Source organism: Cygnus olor, chromosome 2 (assembly GCF_009769625.2).
Source record: "Cygnus olor isolate bCygOlo1 chromosome 2, bCygOlo1.pri.v2, whole genome shotgun sequence".
Classification (NCBI taxonomy): domain Eukaryota; kingdom Metazoa; phylum Chordata; class Aves; order Anseriformes; family Anatidae; genus Cygnus; species Cygnus olor.
Window position 1 is genome coordinate 24,096,139 of NC_049170.1, and position 19,437 is coordinate 24,115,575.

General features: G+C 40.9%; 1 protein-coding gene and 1 long non-coding RNA gene across 4 annotated transcripts in view; one reads left to right on the forward strand and one right to left on the reverse strand.

Annotated features, from left to right (window-relative positions):
- Positions 1 to 7,782: 7,782 nt before the first annotated feature.
- On the reverse strand, positions 7,783 to 10,068 carry LOC121064580. 2 transcript variants are annotated; one of them, XR_005816557.1, is made up of 3 exons: positions 9,278 to 10,068; positions 8,246 to 8,339; positions 7,783 to 8,137 (listed from the first exon to the last, which is right to left on the reverse strand). It is a non-coding gene; the product is annotated as an uncharacterized LOC121064580 (long non-coding RNA). The 2 variants fall into 2 exon arrangements; XR_005816556.1 differs by having other exon boundaries at positions 7,783 to 8,339.
- Positions 10,069 to 10,209: 141 nt separating this feature from the next.
- The window catches only part of LOC121064579 (pituitary tumor-transforming gene 1 protein-interacting protein-like), a 28,427-nt gene continuing 19,199 nt past the window's right edge, over positions 10,210 to 19,437 (forward strand). Inside the window, exons 1-3 of one of the 2 annotated variants that reach the window (XM_040546273.1) lie at positions 10,210 to 10,620; positions 13,052 to 13,104; positions 16,109 to 16,217. In XM_040546273.1, coding sequence (XP_040402207.1) covers positions 10,506 to 10,620; positions 13,052 to 13,104; positions 16,109 to 16,217 — 277 coding nt within the window. In that variant the 5' untranslated portion in view covers positions 10,210 to 10,505. The remainder of the gene's footprint in view (positions 10,621 to 13,051; positions 13,105 to 16,108; positions 16,218 to 19,437) is intronic. The other variant, XM_040546274.1, reaches the window with a different exon arrangement.

Here is a 19,437-nt window from a genome sequence, read left to right on the forward strand (position 1 = left end):
AAGCTTGACTGTTACTTATTATTTCCTCTTTATTTTTATTGTAGGCTAGTCCTAAAAAGTTCGCGGATTCCATTTTTCCTTAGAGGAAGAAAGTGATTTCCCTTAATCTAGAAGATTCTTTTTCTCTGCTTGTGGCCAGGATGCAGGCTGGGGGCCAGGATCGGGTTCAGCCCCAGCGCAGAGCCAAGGTAACAGTGTGCCGTGGAAAAGAGCCCAGCCCTCACCGTCGCCTTGCAGCCAGCACCGCGTCTTTTCCCCTGTGTCAGTTCTGCTGCTCGCTCAGCCGTTGCTTGCCCAGTGGAACTTGCTAACCCAGGTCAAACGTCTTCTGCGTTGAATTAATTTTCCCCTAGGCTGGTAAGATTTGCTTTGTGCGTGAATATGCACAGCATAAAGCAGTTGTTGCCAGTGCTGCACCTTACTTGAGGGGGTGGAAAAATGATTTGGTATTTTCTGCTTCTCTGTTTCTTTTTTTTCCTCCTGTGCTGTCATGTTCAGACAGTCCTCCTGTCTTCTGAGAGCTGGTATGAACCTAGAGGCTGGCTGGGTGTTGGCAGAAGTGCTGTGATGTGGAGAACTCAATTTCTGCCAGAAGATGGGAGTGCCCCATTTTGGGGATTAAATTTCCTAAAAAGCTAGCCTGTGTTCATTGAAAACAAATCTCTCGGGGCAGATTTTCCCGTGTTTTATTTCACAGGAGCTGAGTTGGTACATGTGGTTCAGCAGCTATGTAATGTTACTTACCCCTTGTTCTATCTATAGAGCAGGCAGGTAACACGCCTTAGAAGCAGCATGTGCTTTTTTTTGGCATGGTTTTTGTTCCACTGCTGCATCAGCACTCAAGCTGGATGCACGGAAGCCTTATCCAAAGGTGAGCATGTGGTTTCTGATTTCAAAACTGCTTTTTATCTGTGTTTGGCTCAATTTGCTCATCCAGGTATTAGGCTGTTAGGGATGGGGACTTTGTCTTTTGGGCGTATCAGCTTGAAGGAGACGTAAAGATTGAGCACAGGGCAGTAGAAATTGCAGTGAGCTGGACTGTATTAGTGGTTAAAGCTGTTTTGAGAAGTGAGATTAGAAAGTTGGACCTCAAGGGCAGGGTTGTTCTCCTAGTTTGGGCTCTAACACAGCGAAAAATATGGAATTGAAGCTCAGCATTCCTTGAAAAAAATCGAAGCCTTTATAACAGGTTATTTTTCAGGTGCCTAGACTACCAGAGTGAATAAGCTTTGCTCAGTATCAGACTCCCCGAACACAAGCACACTTTGAAAGCACAAGGTATGCGTAGTACCCAAGCAGTACGTGACCTCAGCAGCCACAGCTCCTGACCCAAGCGCTGCACGCTACTTCCTTGCAAGGTGCTGTGCCAGGAGCTGCTGTGTAGCTGCAGCTGCCAAGGGAGGTGTTTTAGCACCAAAGCCTGGCTCCCTCCCGTCTGTCTGTAGTCTCGCTACCCGGTGTTAAAGCACTTCCACCAGTGGAGGGTCTGTAACCATTGACACCACACTCGGTTTCTTCCCAGATCCACGATGTATTGATAAACAAATAGGCAAGATCATTTACAAATTCGCGTTGGAGTTTACATGAACATTAGTAGTTACATCAAAAATTAATAAAGCATTTCCTAAAATGGGCCCCAGATGTATCTTAACTTACTGCAGGTGCTTTTTGACCTACTCTTCAAAAGGCTTCAGCAATGCAGTTTCTTGATGGGCTTCAAGCAGATGTAAATATAGTCTTAAAACAGAAGATGAAATCCCATCATTTTGCTCCTTTTGTAATTTATTTTCCTGTCTGAAGACTTAGTTTTCAGCCTTCCAGACAACTAATCTGATTTCCCACCTGGTCACAAGAGCTCTACTGGCAACAGAGGCAGCAGAAGAGTATGTGAATAGAAGGGCAAGATGGCAGCCTTAGGTTGATTCTTCATAAAACTTTACTTTTGAGACCTTTGTTTAATTGTTTAATGAGTATTTTACATAAGACAGGCCATGCTAATTCTGAAATTTTCTTTTAAAGTTAATTGTGTTTAGTAATTATAGAGGTTGTTTAAAAACACTACATTTTGAGAAAAGCATCGAACCCTTATTAGCAAGGAAAAAGTCATGTTTCAAAAGTCTTGTTTCAAAGTTTGTTCCTATTTTTTTTTTTAAATCCTCCCCATTCTCTTAAGGTGCAGCAAGGAAAAAAAAAGTTTTGTTTTTTTTATGAATTTGAAGTTTACACTGCTTACATTATGTCTTTGTCCTGGTTTCAGCTAGGATAGAGTTAATTTTATAATTAATTTTAAATTAAGTCTTAAATTTCAAGTCTTTTCTTTTAAATTTTCAAGTCTTAAATTTCAACAGATGCTGATATTGGTGAAAACTGATTTTGGAATAGGTGATGGTATTAAATATTTGCACTAGCTTATAGGTTAGATCTGAATGGTTTAATGTTCTCTCTGAAGGCAATATAATGCACATTGCACCATTTTGACTTTAATCAAGTCAGCAACAATGAGATACTCAGGTTCTTGCTACTGCTATGCTAAAATGTTCTATACACAGGTTGAATTTTCTGGCAAAAGTACCACCTCAGGAAGCAGCTGACACGGAATTACCTTCAGGCTCAGTGGAAGGGTATTTTTTTTTTTTACAGTACAGCTGCAGATAAATCAGCCAAACTGCACTGCCTTCTGTGGCTGCCTGTTCTGCTCGAGTCAGCTGTACAACTCCCAGAGATGGCCATGAGCACGAAAGCCCAGCCGTGGAAAAAAATGACTCCCCTTGCTGTTCTTCCTCAGAACGGGGGGGCAGGCGCCTCCAGATCTACGTAACTCTGACCGAATGGTGTTGGCTCCACGACTGCAGAGGTGAGGTATTTCCCTTGAGAGGCATCGGGAGGGTGAGCCGGGCAGTGCGTGGGCAGCCACAGCGCGAGCCTGCTGGCGTTGCTTGGTGAATCCTGAGGTGCTGGTGGGCTTCCAGCAGTTCTGTGGAATTCCTAAGTCATTACGGTACGTCAGTTCCACTTAGTTTGCATGTACGCTTTCAAATGCCATGTGGCTGCATCTTAATTAGCCAAGGAGTTATGAGAAGCCTGAGAACCACTAATCGTGGCGGCTGATTCCTCTCTGCCTCACTTGAGGAGTCATCTGAGAGCTGTAAATCTCTCAGGATCTCAGCACTGATCTCCTTAAAGCTCCTGTCGGAGATTTTGAACGCTGGGTAGAACAGAATTTGCCTGGGTTGGATTTCCCTACTTATGGCAAGATTCAAACACATAACAGAGGTATTTTTATATATTTTTTTGGTTTAAACCACAGAAAAATAATTCAGAAAGGTCTCTTAGATAACATGAAAACGATAAATTTGATGAAAAATGCCTCTGAGCTGCTTGTGTATTTATACTAAAGTAAAAAAGATCCTGCAGGCTTTTGACCTTGATTCTCAAGGCAGCTAACTAAATTACTGTTTTCTCAGAAGAAAGGTTACTTTTGACAGTTGCTGTCCCTAGAAGTCTCTCATTTTCTTCTAAGACCCTTTCGGTTCCCTTTCTTGGGCAGCCTTATTACTGAAGGAATTCCTGTCCCTTTTCCCTGCTTTCCTAGCCTGGGCAAGTCACTGCTGTGGGGCCAGGTTTCCACAGCAGCCCTCCCGGAGTCACCTCTGCAAGACGGTGTCTTAGGTGACACCTTCGTATTTCTGCAGGGCACCAGAGAAGGCAGGAGGGTCTCTAATGCTTCTGCATGGTCTGTCATAGATGACATAGCACGCATCTGGATTTGCTAGAATACTACTGTAAATTAGCAAACCAAGATTGATTGTGTTGCTTGGACTGGCCCTGGAAATTATTTTTTTTTTTTCAGAGCTATTTTTACAGTGGTTTGCATTTCATTTAGTTACAGATAATCCTCTACTGCAGCAACTTAACACACTTTCTTGGGTTTATTCATGGGCTCAGCTGCTACATCTTTTTCCTAACAAGAATAAACACAAGTTCCTAATAGATGAAAGCTATTAATTTGATTTTATGAGCTCTTAAACTTTCCTATGTGGCTTCAAGGGGCAATTGTGTCTTCTGAAAATGTGTGTCCAACCACCACACATCACCTATCCACGCCTGGAGACTTGAGCAGGGAGCCTGTCCACTGGAACACTTGTAATGCTATTATTTTTGAAACAGTAGCTCACTGCTTTGGATGATACAGGTGAGTCTGTATTGTGAACTGTAGTAACAAAGTAATCAACACAACTCTGTATCTCAACTCCTCCAAAGGAGCAAGATCCAAGCAATTGCTCCAGTCAAGACTCCAGGTTAAGTAATACTGTGGTGTGTGCTGGAGTGCTATGTTCCTGCTTTTAAATATGAGAATTTTGTACTGCAAATGAAAGAACAGAAAGGATTTCTTCAGTGGTGTGGAACTAGTATTGCATTAAACTCCTGGCAAATAATTAGGTAGAAATACAAATGCTTCTTAAGTCTCCTGAATTAAGGGGATGGATAGGGGAAGACAGATCGAAGCTACAGCAAGATGTTTTGGCATTCGATTCTTGAGTTACTCCAGTTGATTCCAGGAGAAAATTGTATCACTACTTTATGTTGAAAGTAATCAGGACAGAGCTATGTGAGATAGGTACAGTCTATCTGTAGATAGATAGACAGCATTCTGAACCAAATCCAAGTGTGCCGCAGGGGGAAAGCAAAGCTGAAGCCCTGACAAGCCGGTAAATGTACTGTATTGAGACTAAGATCCAGTAACCAACTTAAAGCTTGTTAAGTCATACTTTATAGATTGTGAAATGTCAAGGGAAAATCTGGATCCCTCACGGTGTAGAAAATGGACTAAATAAGAGCAGCTGTGGGGGTAAGTACTTCTCCCATACTTTGGCACTAAATTGTTAGCTGATCTTTATCAGTTTTAACAAAATAAATCCTTCAGAAGTTAGGTAAGGCCTGGGAAATGGCAGCCAAGGGGTATTTTCTGTCAGTTTGCTAAGCCAATAGCTTAAATCGAGTGGAGTCATTCACTGCTGAAATGCAACGGGAAAGCCCTGCTTTTGTTGGGCTGCCCTATTTTGTGATGCTCCTGTTTACCCTACCCCAGCTGATTGCAGTTCTACAGTGTTTCTCTTGCTCCAGCTATGGTTAAGGAAATTTAATAAGGCAAAACCAGTGATAAATGCAAAACATATAATTAAGTCCACAAATACTTAGATGATAATATAGAATTCTATTTATTCTGGGGGAAAACACAGAATCTTGGAAATAGATTTCTGTAGAGGGCAACAGCAATTTTAAGCAGCAGAAAGCAAAGCACCGTGATCCGTGTGGCTCTATAGCCACGTTCCCAGGGCCTTGTTAAACCACGACGCAGAAGGCAACCCACAGGAAATCATGAGATGCTGATCTTATTTCACAGCTGACTGAACGCTGGTCGGCCCAGTTTTCAATGACAGGGGTGCTGTAGCTTTCTTTGATCTCCTCTGTACCAAGGCCAGGAGCTCAAGCACTTCTCATAGGGTGCCTCCGAGTCCACCAAACACCCGTGTTGTCTATGCACAGATGTGCCACTCACCAAACCCCGAGTACAAACAGCAGCAGGCATAATTTATATGTTTTTCTACACTGCTGCTCCCCAGACTTTATGCACTCCTAGCTGCAAGGTCACCTGTGCATATTTACAATCCTCTTCCCCAGCCTTCTGTTCTGATGCCATCCTCCTCGCCAACCTCCTGCTTTTAACCCATTCCTCCCAACAATGCACTACTGAAGTAGTCACACAGGATCACCCAGCACAACCAGGGTTGTGAGAACTGAGCAGAGCAGCAGTTAGGAGAGTCTCACCTGATCCAGCTGAAAACACTTGTGCAAGGAAGGACTCCTACAAGGGAGACTCCTGTTGCTACTGAGACTGCAACCACCTTTTTGGGAGATCTGAACAATACCCTGTGCCGAGGTCCCAAACGTTTTTTTTAAATACTGTCCATTGTTTGGTGCAACACTGTTCAGTCAAAAAACAAATCATTCTTTCCATCCAGAAAAGTTGGACTTACCATTAGCTTTTTGTCCATGGTTTCTAAAATAAACTAGTCCGCCATGCTACAACTGATCTGTTCAATACAAGTTATAACAGAAAGTTCAATGCTCTCCCTTGCTTGAAATATCTGAGAGGACTAAACGTTAACAGCTGTCTATGCATTGCCAGATTTTACTGAAATACAATCTTTGAAACACTTGGCTTGTCATTTTGTGCACAGAGGTATTACCATAAATCCAACAGTGGGCTATAATTCAATTAGATTGCAATTCAGTACCATTAACCATTCTGCCAAACTTAGCAGTGATATTCACAAATATTCCTCTGCCAGAAAAACCTTATATGTAATATGAGCTGTGGGAATCAGGGGGAAAAAATCACGATGAGATTTTTTGATGAGACTAACATTTCTATCTCTGTTAGAGCCACAAGATAATGGAGTAATTATGTAGATACTCTTTAAAAAGTATGATTTACTCCCTAAATATTGTGTGGTCACGTGAGTATGACAATGACAGACAGAGAGAAAAATCAGACGCTTCTTACCACTGCCCTTAGCAAAGATACTGAACTGATCCTGTATATACCCCTAGGCTCTCTCTTTGCACTGTAGGTGCAAATCTTACTTGCATGAGAGAAGGCCCCCCCATCAACTGAGAAGGCTGACTTATTTTAACTGTCCCAGTAGCATTCAGCTGATCATGTCTGAATTTATTAAGACTGTTAACAGTTGATTTAATGTCTGTTTTAATCACAGGGTTTGCCTGAAAGATGAATTTGGGCCATCATATTTATAACAAAATTGCAAAACCTAAAATACACACACACGTCAATTCCTCTCTATACTGCATTGTTCTAATCCCTGAAAACATCTCAAATGTGCATTTGCAGGATTGGAGCTAATGTGTTTAAGATATTATTTCTAATCATTAGGATCTCTATGAGTTCTGTTTCAGTTAAGATTGTTTATAGAATGGTGGTTATTTGGTTAAGGCAGAAGAAAGATTTTCATCTGGAAGATCTAATGTTCTTTTATTTGACCTTAAGAAATAGCCTCAACTTGTGGCTGGAGCTTTTCCGCTATAAAATGGTGTTATTTAATACTTCAGATTTGAAGAAGAGAGTTGTAAAAGCTAGTTTATTAAAATTTGAATACCCTCTTAAGGATGACTATATAAAGGCACACATACAGCAGGTCTGCTCCCTGGAGGTATTTAATCGCAGTTAGTACCCCACTTGAACAAAATTCTAGACCTCACGTGTACCTTCTTGCATGACTTCAATGAAGCCTTAATATGACGCCAACATGCAATTAAGCTGGTCCTGCGGCTGAAAACAAAAGAGGTCCTTCTTCCTCCCCAGGGTATTAGTTATGTCCCCTCAATTCCTCCTCTGATGTGCCAGCACAAGAATTGGTCACCTGCTCAAGTGACCCAGACGGGGTATCACTGATGTAGCTGAAAAACAAGTTTTCAACAGTATCAGCTCACTACAGGACAGCAGAAATGTGTTTGTTCATATAGTTTTTGTTGGATCCAAAATCAAGCATTCAGGGAGAGGCAGCACAGAGTACTTTTTGTGGGAACAACACTGATCTAAGTGTATGTCAAACTGAAACCTAGAAACATTTGTGCTCAAGTCAGCACAAACTAAAACAACCCCATTAAGTGGTGTGTTACAGGTACCTTTTACCAAAGCATATGCCCATAAGCCCAACACAGCAGAGAAAACAGCAACAACAACAAAAAAGAGAGACATTCTAATCACTTACATGATTTATCAGCTGAATTATTTATGCACATTGTAATCAGACAAGCTGGATAAACTCATGGTGATGAAGCAATACTGTCATTAAGGGTATCAACCAAACACACAGACTTTATAACTGCTATTTCACCTATGAGATTGTTACCAGTGGTAATAATGAAAAAACAAACCAGCTGAAAAACAGCCAAGTCTGTCCTTTGTTCAGCTACCGAGTGAATGGCTCCTTCAGCTGTTCTCTCACATGGGAGGAACTGGAACAGAGGTGAGGAAAAGGGGCCCTGGCCAGAGCTGCTGCTGAAAATGCACATGGACAAACCCTGTTCAAAATCCCATGCAGAGTCTGTGGAGCTGGCAGAAAAGTTCTTGTTATCATTTCAAATGGAGTTACAGGAAAAAGAAAAAAAAAAATTGTTTAAATTTTGAGATTGTTTGCTTGTTTGTAGTCTTAATACATACTGCTTGTTCTAAACCCAGGTTCTTGGTAGATCACATTTTCATGTCTTCTACACTCCATTTCCTGGGAATTTACATCTGCCAAGGAAGTGGGTACCTAATCAAGAAAAAAAAATGGTTCATTACCGTAGGTATATCTATTGTGAGAGAATTACCAGAGCTGTTCATAAAATATATTAAAGTTTTTGTCCCCCAGAGGAATAGCAAGGGTAGATCAGAGAAGATGGATATAGCCATGCTTCCAAAGAGCCCTCAGCAAATTCTTTTATTTCCCCTTCTCCCATAACTCTTTGCTCCAGCTGAAAGACACGTCCTTTACAATTACCATGCTAGAAGCAATTCAAGGAAAAATTACAAGCTCTGGCTTGGTATTTGAGCTGTTTTATGAGAAGTCATTCTTTACTGCATACTTAAAACTATCTGAAACTAAGATATGTATAAAAAAAAAATAGCTAGAGAACTTCCATGCTGCCTCAGATGTAATTCAGTACATTTAATCAAAAACATATGGATTATAAAAGAGGTTTTTGAGAAAAAGAAAAGAAAATTAATGAGAACAGCTATATAAAGTCATTTCAAGGGCACTTTAGCTCAGTATCTAGCCTGAAAAGGCAGTCAACAACAAATGCCTAAGGAATAACGTCAGAATAAGGCAAGCATAATGCATCTTCCTTGGAAATCACATGCAGCTTCTGGCAGTGTGGTTCGGTTACTTTCTGAACCAGAGGTGATATCTTGGTGTTTAATATTTGCAAACAGACATATTCATGGGGTCAAAAAAAAATCCAATGTTTTTGGACTAATCTACGTTTTTAGTGTCCTTAACATCCAAAGACAGTTTCACAGCCTAGCTATACTTTAAGCACCGTATTTCCTTCTGAGTACTTTTGTTTTCCATTTTCTACTTGCTAGTTGTGTTTACTGCCCTTTATGTCTTCTATTAGAAAAGATAGCCATGACTTTCCACATCTCTGTCATATGCCTTCTTAGCTGTAGTCTATTGAATTATTCCTATATATGTGAGCAGTTTCATACCTTTGGTAATGTTTGTCACTCATCGGTGTGCCTCTACTATTCCGACATCATGCTCCAAGCGATTCAAGAGTATGGAAACATGAAAAAAAAAGCGTTTCAGAGCATAAAGATTTAAGGACCTTAACACGTGGCAAGACTTTGTCTTCAGCCAGCTCAAGAAAGCTGAAGAACTCATGAATCAGTATTGTCATATATTAAGCTCACGTAAAAGCATCTTGATTTGCATATGCTGCCTCAGCCCACACTTTGGCTTTCGAACACTCCCTGCTGACAGAGAAGCAGAAACACTAGTGCTGCTGGCAAAAACCCAAAGATGACATACGCTAAATGAAATGTAAATAATTTTTTAATGCATCGGTTGGAATTTCATTTAAGGTAAGGGCAACTTCCAATCTGAAACTGACAGATCTCTCATAAAGCCATCCTGGTGCAATATATCATCACCCTGTCAGCCTTCCTGTGGGGGATTTTAGTGAGAATAATCTCTGCAGTAAGGTGAACCAGATGTCTAAGGTTAGAAACTCAAACACTATGAAGAACACGCATCTTATTCCAGGCCATTAAGGACCCAATAGGCACCTTACCAGTGTCCTACTGCCGTTCAGACGCCCAAAGTCTCAGGTGCACCCTTAGTACCCGGCTGCCTCAGAGAGTTTGGGCTCGGTCTCCTTCACCCCCATCTCCTATCTCACAGTCCTGTCTGGGTGTTTTCTGGACCCCAAGGCACTTTAATGAGCACTACAAGCCCCAGGAGTCACTACTGAAAACCAACAACTCGTTAATAGTTTAAAATGAGAAGGCCACGGCAAATTTTCGTATTTCCCTCAACATCTTTATTCCCTTCTCTAGCCAGCCCTGACTCGGGGCAACGCCTGTTCTCGTTGGCTCCTCACAGCAACGTGACACCAAGAGGCAGGAGCAACGGGTCCTTCCGGAAAAAACAAATTAATTAATTAATTAAACCCAAAGCCTGGCGTATCAGAAATACGCATCTACGAATGCTGTGAGCATTTCAATCCGCAGCCCACACAGGCGCCAGGTGCACGGCCACCACTAGCCACGCGACCGGGAGCTGCCACGAGGAAGACGACGACCCCCCGGTGGCAGACGGCACGCCTCACGGAAGGCGACGCGCTTCCCCCGGCCGCTCCCCTTCCTTCCCCGGCCGCCTCAGCGCCGCCCCTTCCCCGCCATCGCCGGCGGCTCCCGGTGGGCGCGGGGCCGCGCCATGGCGGCGGTGCGCTGCTGGCCGCTCTGGCTGCCGGCTTTGGCGCTGGCGTGGGGCTGCGCCGGGATGGTGGCCGCTTCCTTCGCCACCGCCACTCCGCCGGTACTGGTGCAGGGTAAGGACGGCCGCAAGGCGTCGGGGAGCCGTGGGGCTCGGGGTTTTTCTCCATCCGGGGGCTCCCAGCCCAGCCCGGAGCCCCCCGGGCTGCCGCCCGCCCTGAGGGGGCCGGGGGGCGCTCGGCTCTGCCCTGCTGCTCGGGGTGCACGTGGGGGCTTTCTCAGTTTGTTCGCCTTTAATAGATGTGACCAGAAAGGTATAGGCCAGGTGAGCTTGTATTAAATTGAGGTATTTCAGATGGACCTTGCCAAGAGCCCAGCTTGTGGGGGCGCCTTTCTTTGAGGTTAGGGCTTATGCTTGATGAGAAATATCCAGGTTTTGGGACAGCTGACTTGAGGCAGAAGAGAAAGGGAGCAGTCAGTGTTTCTCAGCTATTGGAGAGGAAGGGACCTGCTAACAACTGCGAGCTAATCAGTTTCTTTCTGGTAGCTTTGAGGAACATCAGCCAAGCTGAAGAGCTTGGCCTGAGCCAAAACTTGGGTTGCTTTGGCAGTCAGTCTGCTTATGGGTGCCCTAGGATTGAACTGTTCGCAAGTTTTTATTTCTGTGTGAGTTTAGGAGGTTGCACATGACACAAAGTTTGTTGTTGGTATGGAAAAGGATCCATATTATACGGAGTTAAGGATCTGTATCATACAGATGGATGCGAGGGACCTTTAAGGGATGAAACGAGAAATAAGATTAAGGTTAAAAACTTCTTTTTTCAGACTTTATGGAAGTTTGGCTGTGGGAGGTAAGAAGGGTTTAAGTTGAGAATGTGGGCAGAGAGCAAATTAACTCGAACTACCTTGGTTTAGGTGCGGAAAGGTTTCTGACTGAGTGGTTGTGCCGGTTTTAGAGGCATAGTAAGAGCTCCCTCCCCAAAGGGTCACCGATCCTAAGGCTATGTGGCAGTCCTTAGTGTACAGTGGATGGTTTAAAGCCCTGTCTTCCTTTAAAAAAAAATAATTAAAAAACACAACCAAAAAAATCTGCATATGCTACCTCCATGCATATTGGAAAGGGGCAGCTCTTAAACAGGGCTTTATTTTCTGTTATGTTTTACCTGTATTTTGTGAAAGACTAGCCTTTGTGCTGTTACGCTGGTCTCTGAGGACACCTCCCAGAAGGTGAAGTCACACAGGGTGTCATTTTACAATGGGTGCTTCAGTTACTGAGAACATAATTAGTTATAATTAATGCGCTACAATTCCTGTACATGTAGGCAGGATTCTAGTCATTTAAAAAAAAAAAAAAGAAAAAGTAGGAATGGTAATAACTTTTTCCTATCTCCTTGTGAGAATGTAATCCTCATGCAGCTGTAGCTGAGCCTGCAAGGTGCATTGCATTAATGAAGCTGCTTTAGTAAAACTGATACAGCGTATCGAAATAATGACAGCACTTCTTGGTAAACCAGGCTGGGTATGTAAAAATGAGTTTTCCTTTTCTTTCATCTTAGATGCTTAATGTTGACGTTATCTTAAAATAGAAGGAGTGATTGTTTGACAAATGTTGGCTAAAATATAGTGTGAATGATTGTTGGTAGTTGTGCTGTGGCTTATGCTTTTTTTTTTCCATGAAAAAGACATTACAGTAGTCCCTTGAAATATTAGAGGGAGTCTGTAAACTTTATATGTTTGAATACAAACATTTCAAAGTTGCTTTTGTTTAATATGTTGGTCTCCATATTGCTTTTGCAAGGTGCGTTGGAGGGGCTGAGTGTGTTCTCAGTTGGAGAGGTGGCTTTTTCTGTGCTCTGCTCTTGAAGAGTACACCATGACTGGTGGAAGGCTTGTGTGCCTTGTAAGTTAAAGGACCCAGAGAAATGCATAAAGTACAATTACACTTTTTTTTTCCTGGTTACTCATGGTAATGTAACATTTTGTAACGGAGTACGTAAATGAAAGTCTGATTTTATTTTTTTATAATTTGGGTCTCATTCTTTTGGTTATATGATCTTATAGGCTATATAGTATGTCAGTAAGAAGGCAGTTAAAAGAGATAAAAAAAAGTGAAAAGCTTTTTGATAAGGATTTAAGGGATGATGAATTTCTTCATTTGGTGGTTCAGTTACTGAAAATGTAATGTAAATCACTGGAGATATTGAAGTGTAAGTTTGAGAACTTCTGCAGAGATAGAGGGAAGCTCTTGGGTTGTGTCTCCCATCTTGTCCGTAAAGAATCAATCCTCTCTTGATGGGTTGGCTTACCTGTGCCTTCACTTTGAAAACCATAAATTGTTTTCCTAACGATTTCAGAGGTCAAACTTGACTGCTTTCTATCTCTGTTTGCTACAGTTCTTCTGGAGTGAAAATATTAAGCTTTCACTATTTAATCAAAATTGTTGCACATACCTAGTAGTGGGGGAAAAAAAAAGCCTAAATAATTTGTTAAATGTTTGATATTACTGAATAAAAATAAATGATACCTGTTTTTTTTTTTGTTCTTCAGCCTGTTCAGAGTTTTCCTATAGGTCCTGTGAAGAATGTCTAAAAAATGTTTCGGTAAGATTAAGTATCTTTTTTTTTTTTGACTGATAAGAATTTGGTGATTTTTTTTTTCCATTTAATATTATATTGAGTTGTTGGGTTTTGTTTGGCTGTTTGTGGTTTTTTTTTTAGTTCTCTTAAAATGATGAAGCTAGTTAAACTACCCTTAATAACAGGAAATCCAGATCAGTTGGCTCTCATCTGCCCTCAGTTGGTAAAATTGGCTGCCTGATGTCCTTCCTCCCCTTGGAGCCACTGTTCTTTCATTCTCCCAGGGTTACAGGGTGGCCCGTGATTTGGTTGCTCAGGGTATTTCTCTGCTTTGCCTGGAGAGGAGTGACCAAGCAGTACTCGGGCTTCCCCTTCCCACAGTGCTCGGTGCTTTCACAAGTGCAGCAGAGCAAGTTGCTACTACTGGTTTGGATTCTTACCCTCATTTTTTGAGCAGCATTGGTTAAATTTCCATCTTCTGGGAGGGCTGGATAAACTGAATCCTATGCGGATGAAATGCCTTGTGTTTCTTGTATCCAGAATATGAGAGCTGACAAATTCAAGTAAGCAAGCTAGAGATGCCCTGAGCACTAGCACTGTGTTCAGCTGAGGCAGACTGGGTCAGTGCTTTGTAGCTGTTCAGACACTGGCCTCTCTGACTACGTGAGACTGAGTGCTTCAGACTGTTGTGCTAGATCACTGCTTTTGTAGCAACATGTTTAGATTTCCAATGAGATTGTGGTAACGTAGACATTTAAATCAATGGAACCGTATTGCATGCCCTTTGCTCAAAGCCTTTATAGCTACATGGTAAGGGTTGTGATAAGTATCCAAATGTGTCCGTCACTGCAGCACAGAAGAAAACTCATACATTTACAGTGAGAGTGTTTCCAATTCTGACTTTGGATGTCACTGAAAAAGAAATATTTCAGGAGTCTTGAAATTACGTAAGTTACCATAAGACTTTTCACTAGGGAAAATTGAGAAATATCTAAACATTGTTCTAGGCATCTTTTGGAATTATAAGAAAAAAAGGGAAAATACAAATTGTGTTGTAGTGGTGTAGCCATTGACTGTGTGCTGCCACACCTCTATTTGTCATCGTATGCCTGGCATACTGTAAAGAACTTTTAATCTTCAAAAATACAATGTAGGAAACACAAAATACGGGTTATTAAAGATTAAATGTTTGTCCCTACCACTGGTGTGCCTGTCACTTCAAATAGGTGCTGCAGCTGATGCCTGTAGGTGCTGCAACTGGCGTTATGAGCACCACTTTTGTTAGTCTGAGAACTGTGTGCTCACCTTGTGGGCAGAATAAATCCTTCAGGTGTGCACTGAAGCCACTAACAGAGCTATAGATACATTATTCTCAGAATCTGTCAAACCAGTGGCAGAGTCCAGGCTTGTTCTGATGACTGAATGGATGATTCAGGGCATCTGCTGCAATAGCATCAGTGTTAACCTTGAGGAGGTGACTTTAGACTTGATTCAGACAATTCATGCATACATCTAAGGAAAAAAGGCTATAAATAAAGCCATTAGGATTTGTGTAAGCAATATGAAAACAAAGGATTGCTGAAGTTACCTTAATTGCCTTCGTAGATGAAATTACCAGCTGATGATAATGTAGATAGTAGCAGCAGATAAAAATGAAAATTAAACTTTTTGTGAATAGATAAAAATAATTCCAAGCAAACCATAAAATGTTACCATTTAGTTCAGTTAAATAGAATTGTCATTCAAAACAATCAGATTTTTTTCTGAATTATAATTGCATTGGTCCTTAGAGTTGATTGATACCAATTTTCTTGTTTTTTTTAATCAAGAAGTTCTGAGTGCTTGGCATCTTTATGGAGATGCTGTTGTGTTTGATTTTATTTTTCAAGGTACTGTTTTGTAAGTAATAACATACAAAGGTTTTGGTTAGAGCTTTAGAATCCTGAAACTCTACTTTAATGTGTAAGTAGCTATTGCTTAATGTCTTGAGAGAGTTTTCTCTTTGTGTGATTCTCTTCTTCATTTGATTTACTTTTAAAAAAGATATTTTTAGCCTTCCTTTGTGGGTTGTGTAGAGAGGAATCAAAGTTAAGGAAATGTTTTGCCCTTGGGTGACCACTGCATTCAAACCAAGTTTAACAGTGACTTCCAGTCTACTGGTCTTATTATTTTTCAGCTGCTAGTTCTTATTAAATAGCCAGGCCAACAAAAATAAGCACGTTCTGAGCAAACATGGTTAGATGCATTTTACGGATGTCTGTGACTCAGGCTACCAGCTACAACATGTGAATCCGTTGGTTTTGTTGCTTTCCTCACTCATTTCAAGAGAACAGAACCCACTACAAAGGGGTTCTTTCGTACTTAACATTTTCTAACTCTTGAGAGCAAGATAACTGTTTTTGTGCAACTGAGGATGTGTGAGAGATGTTCTTGATAGTCTGGTTAGATAAAGCACAGTTCCTGCATGTGCTCTGTCTGTAATGAATCCTACACAACCCCATTCTGTCAAGGATTCCCTTTACTGTTATCCAAAACTTCTTCATGGATTGCATCTTTTGTTATCTTGCTGCAAAACTTTCTGTAGAATTGTAAAGGTTCTTTATGGTTTTCTTGCTGTTGATAGCCAAATATAGGACTGAAGTAAGATTCTAAGTGTATTTTGTATTCCTCAAAGATACTGCTGGCTTTAAAATTTTGCGTGGTTGGGTCTGGGGTTTCGTAATTCTTGTTAATTTCAGTAATTCTAAACCCAAAGCCTTTTTATCCTCAAGTGTACAGAGTACCTCGGATTGTCCCCAGATATTTTCAGGTTAGTGTAAATATTTATTATCTAAAAGTACAAAATTCAAATTGGGCTTACTTTGGAAATGTACCAAACTTTAGTAGGTTTCATGCTACTAAATGCTATCAATGTATCAATGCAATATTGTACTTGCTTAAGAATTTCCTCTGTGGAGAGGAGCGCTAGATTGTAAACTGTTTTCTGAAGATCAATAACTTGTTTTTGTTTTTCTTTTTTTTTGCACAGTGCCTTTGGTGTTACACCAACAACACCTGTATTGATTATCCTGTAAGAAGCATTCTTCCATCATCTTCATTATGTTCGCTCTCAAATGCTCGATGGGGAGTTTGCTGGAGTAGGTACTAATTTCTCTTTTGCTGTAGAGAGACATTTGAGTGTTTAGTCTAAAACGGGACTGCCACTTACTGCATCTTTTTCCTGATAATTCAGCTGGAGGGTTGGGGAAAAGCAGTAGTTATGATTTGGGGTGGAGGGAGCGGGGAGATGAGCAAAGGAAATTGCTCACCACCTCCCACAGGCAGACTGATGCCCAGCCAGTCTCAAAAAAGTAGTCACCATGGAAAACAACACCTCCTACCTATCTACCTGCTGCTGACCCCTTCTTCTTCTTCCTCTACCTCATTTTTTTTATTGCTGAGTGTGGCACTGTACAGTATGGAATATCCCCTTGGTCACTTTAGGTCAGATGTTCCAGCAGTGCCCCCCTCCCGGCGTTTTGCCCGCCACCAGCCTACTCGCTGCAGGGGGAACAAAGTCAGAAAAAGAGCAGCCTTGATGTTGAGCAAGCACTGTGCAGCAGTAGCCAAAACACTGGTGTGCTACCAATGCTGTTGCAGCCACAGATCCAAAATACAGCACCATATGGGCTGCTAGGAAGGGAGTTAACTCCCTCCTAGCCAGTAGAGAAAGACGTTTGTGCTGTGTCCTTTTGCAAAGCAGCGATCGCACCTATTTACAGATAGTAAGGGTGCTCTTATCCCTTCACTTTTGTTAGAGAAGGGATTTCTGGCTTAGGCGTGGTTCATGTTTCTAGATTGAGTATAGCTTAAACACAGAACGAAAACTTTGTATTGAAGCACATTCTCAGCAGAAAAAGAGTGTAAATAAATAAACCAACCAACGAAATTTAGAGACAAATTTGCATTTCCTTAATATATTTTTTACAGATTCTATGCAGCAGCATGTTGTGGTCAATACATAGGCTTATTGAGAATATCCTCTTCAGATGTAGCAGGAAACTTAATTACCTGTGAAAATGCTGAGCTTGTTTTTCCTTTCTGCGAATAAAATGAAGAGCCAGGTATTGGCTAAGTGTTGCTGCAAATGGAGTTGAATATTGCAGCTCTCAAAATTCAAAAACAAACGACTGGCTTCCAGTCACAATTTTATGTGGAATAAGACATGTTGACGGATCACTAACCAGCAGTGAAGAAAAAAATGGTATGGAAGCAACAGAATACAAATTGGCTTAATTGTTTTGTTTTTCATAAACAATAAGCAAAGAAATAGCTGAGACAGGAAAGCAGACTGGATACTGACAATTTTATTGTGCACTTAATAGCTTCAAATTACTTTTTTTGCTTCAATTAAATGGCAATTAAAAATATAAATAGTATACTTTATTTTCTTAATGGAGATTAAACCATTTTTAGAACAGTGAACAAATTATATTTAGTCGCTTATAACTTAGCGGAGTAACAGAATGAGAGAAGTCATGTGGTGAAATGTTTTCATATGAAAATGTATAGGTTGAGGAACTATATATTAAACTGTATTATAAACCATTCCCAGTAAATTACAATGCACAAGCAAAAATTTGCCCAGAGAAGCTGTGGATGCCCCATCCCTGGAGGTGTTCAAGGCCAGGCTGGATGGGGCTTTGGGCAACCTGGTCTGGTGGGAGGTGTCCCTGCCCACGGCAGGGGTTGGAACTGGGTGATCCTTAAGGTCCCTTCCAACCCAAACCATTCTGTGATTCTATGAAATATTTACAATGCTTTTCAACTTACAACTTTATAATTTTGTTACATATAAGAGTTTATGCATATTCATAGTTGCTTTGATGCTTTAATCAGCTTTAAGCTGTTCATTAGGCTTGGGACACTATAGATATACTTTATCGTGTTCATATTTGTCACCCCAGACAAATAATGATTACATTGTGTCCTGTTTAGAGAAATCCATAATGTAAATGAAGAGCACAAACTACTGGGGAAGTGTTGTAACCGACTCTAGGCAGGGATTATGAAACAAGAAATTAAGATTGCATTTAATTTTGTATATGTAAAGCAAAGGTATTTACAGTTAGAGCAGTCAACCTTTTATGTATGCTTACATCCCATGATTAATTTTTAAAATTTTTTATATTGAATTATTTTGAAAGACCTTTGTAAAACACTAGCAGGACTTTTTTAATCAAAATTCATGTTGTTTGGGACCCTCAATATGTTGAGGCTTCTATTTTAAAACGTGTGTGTTATATGTAAGCAGTACATGAGAAAATGAAATGAAAATTTTAAAGCTATTCTAATGTTTTGAGTATACATACAATAACTCTTTATTGTTAATAGAATTGCATGCTGCTTGATTTGGCTGCACGTTGTCATATATCACAAAAATGACTTGAGTCTTATTATCGAGGGTGGTCTTACTGGCAGGGCTCATAAAGCTATAGTGGGATTCAGGGTATCTAAATCTGAATGTCTCTTGCTTGTGGAATGAGCCATCGTGGTTTAGGGGAATAAACAGTGAAGTTGTTGATGTGGTGCAGTAAAAAGGTTGCGAATGCTACAGATTGCTGCTTGTGAAGAGGAATAGGAGTACATCTTCTACTTGTATGCAGCACCATTATGATAGTACTTGAAAACTTTGCATGGTTCTTGTGTCAGTATTTTTTAAAGGATTTTGAGAAAGAGAGGGTTCATGTGAGGATGACAAATTATGATTTAAAAGCTGGAACAATGACTCACAGTTTCTTAGCAGTCTGCCTACAAAAAGAATGTTGAGAGGATACTTGGTTAATGTATTGCTACTGAGAAAAGGAGATCGTCTTAAAGATGTTTTTAAAATGCACAAGAAGGATACAGAACCAAATTCAATGACTGGAAGATCAAACTGGGAATACTGTCCAAGTCATATGCTGTGTTTGTGTGCTTTGACTGTTAAAGGAAGCTACTAGGAAACTGGTAGATTGTCCATCGTACCATCTTCGAGGCTGGGATCTAATCTTTCACAAGCTCTGTGAAAGATAAGTGTCAGATGCGAGTTGGTGAGGTCAGTGGAGAAGTAACAGACTTAGCAGAAGAAACTCTTCGGCTAATCCATGTGGTCAGGGAGGGCAGACCTTCCGAAACTGATTTGCTGAGTTTGAGTTGCTCATCACTAGTACTCTGAAACAGTAGAAGCTAGAAGTAGCATGTGCAGCTGCTTTTTATTTAGTATGCCAGCATAAGGCTGCTCAATTTTGACAGAGTTCAAAGGGATTTAGGTAGGAGAAAGGAGAATAGAAGCTTCACTACCACCCCATCATGCTTTGAAATAGCAAGACAGTGTGG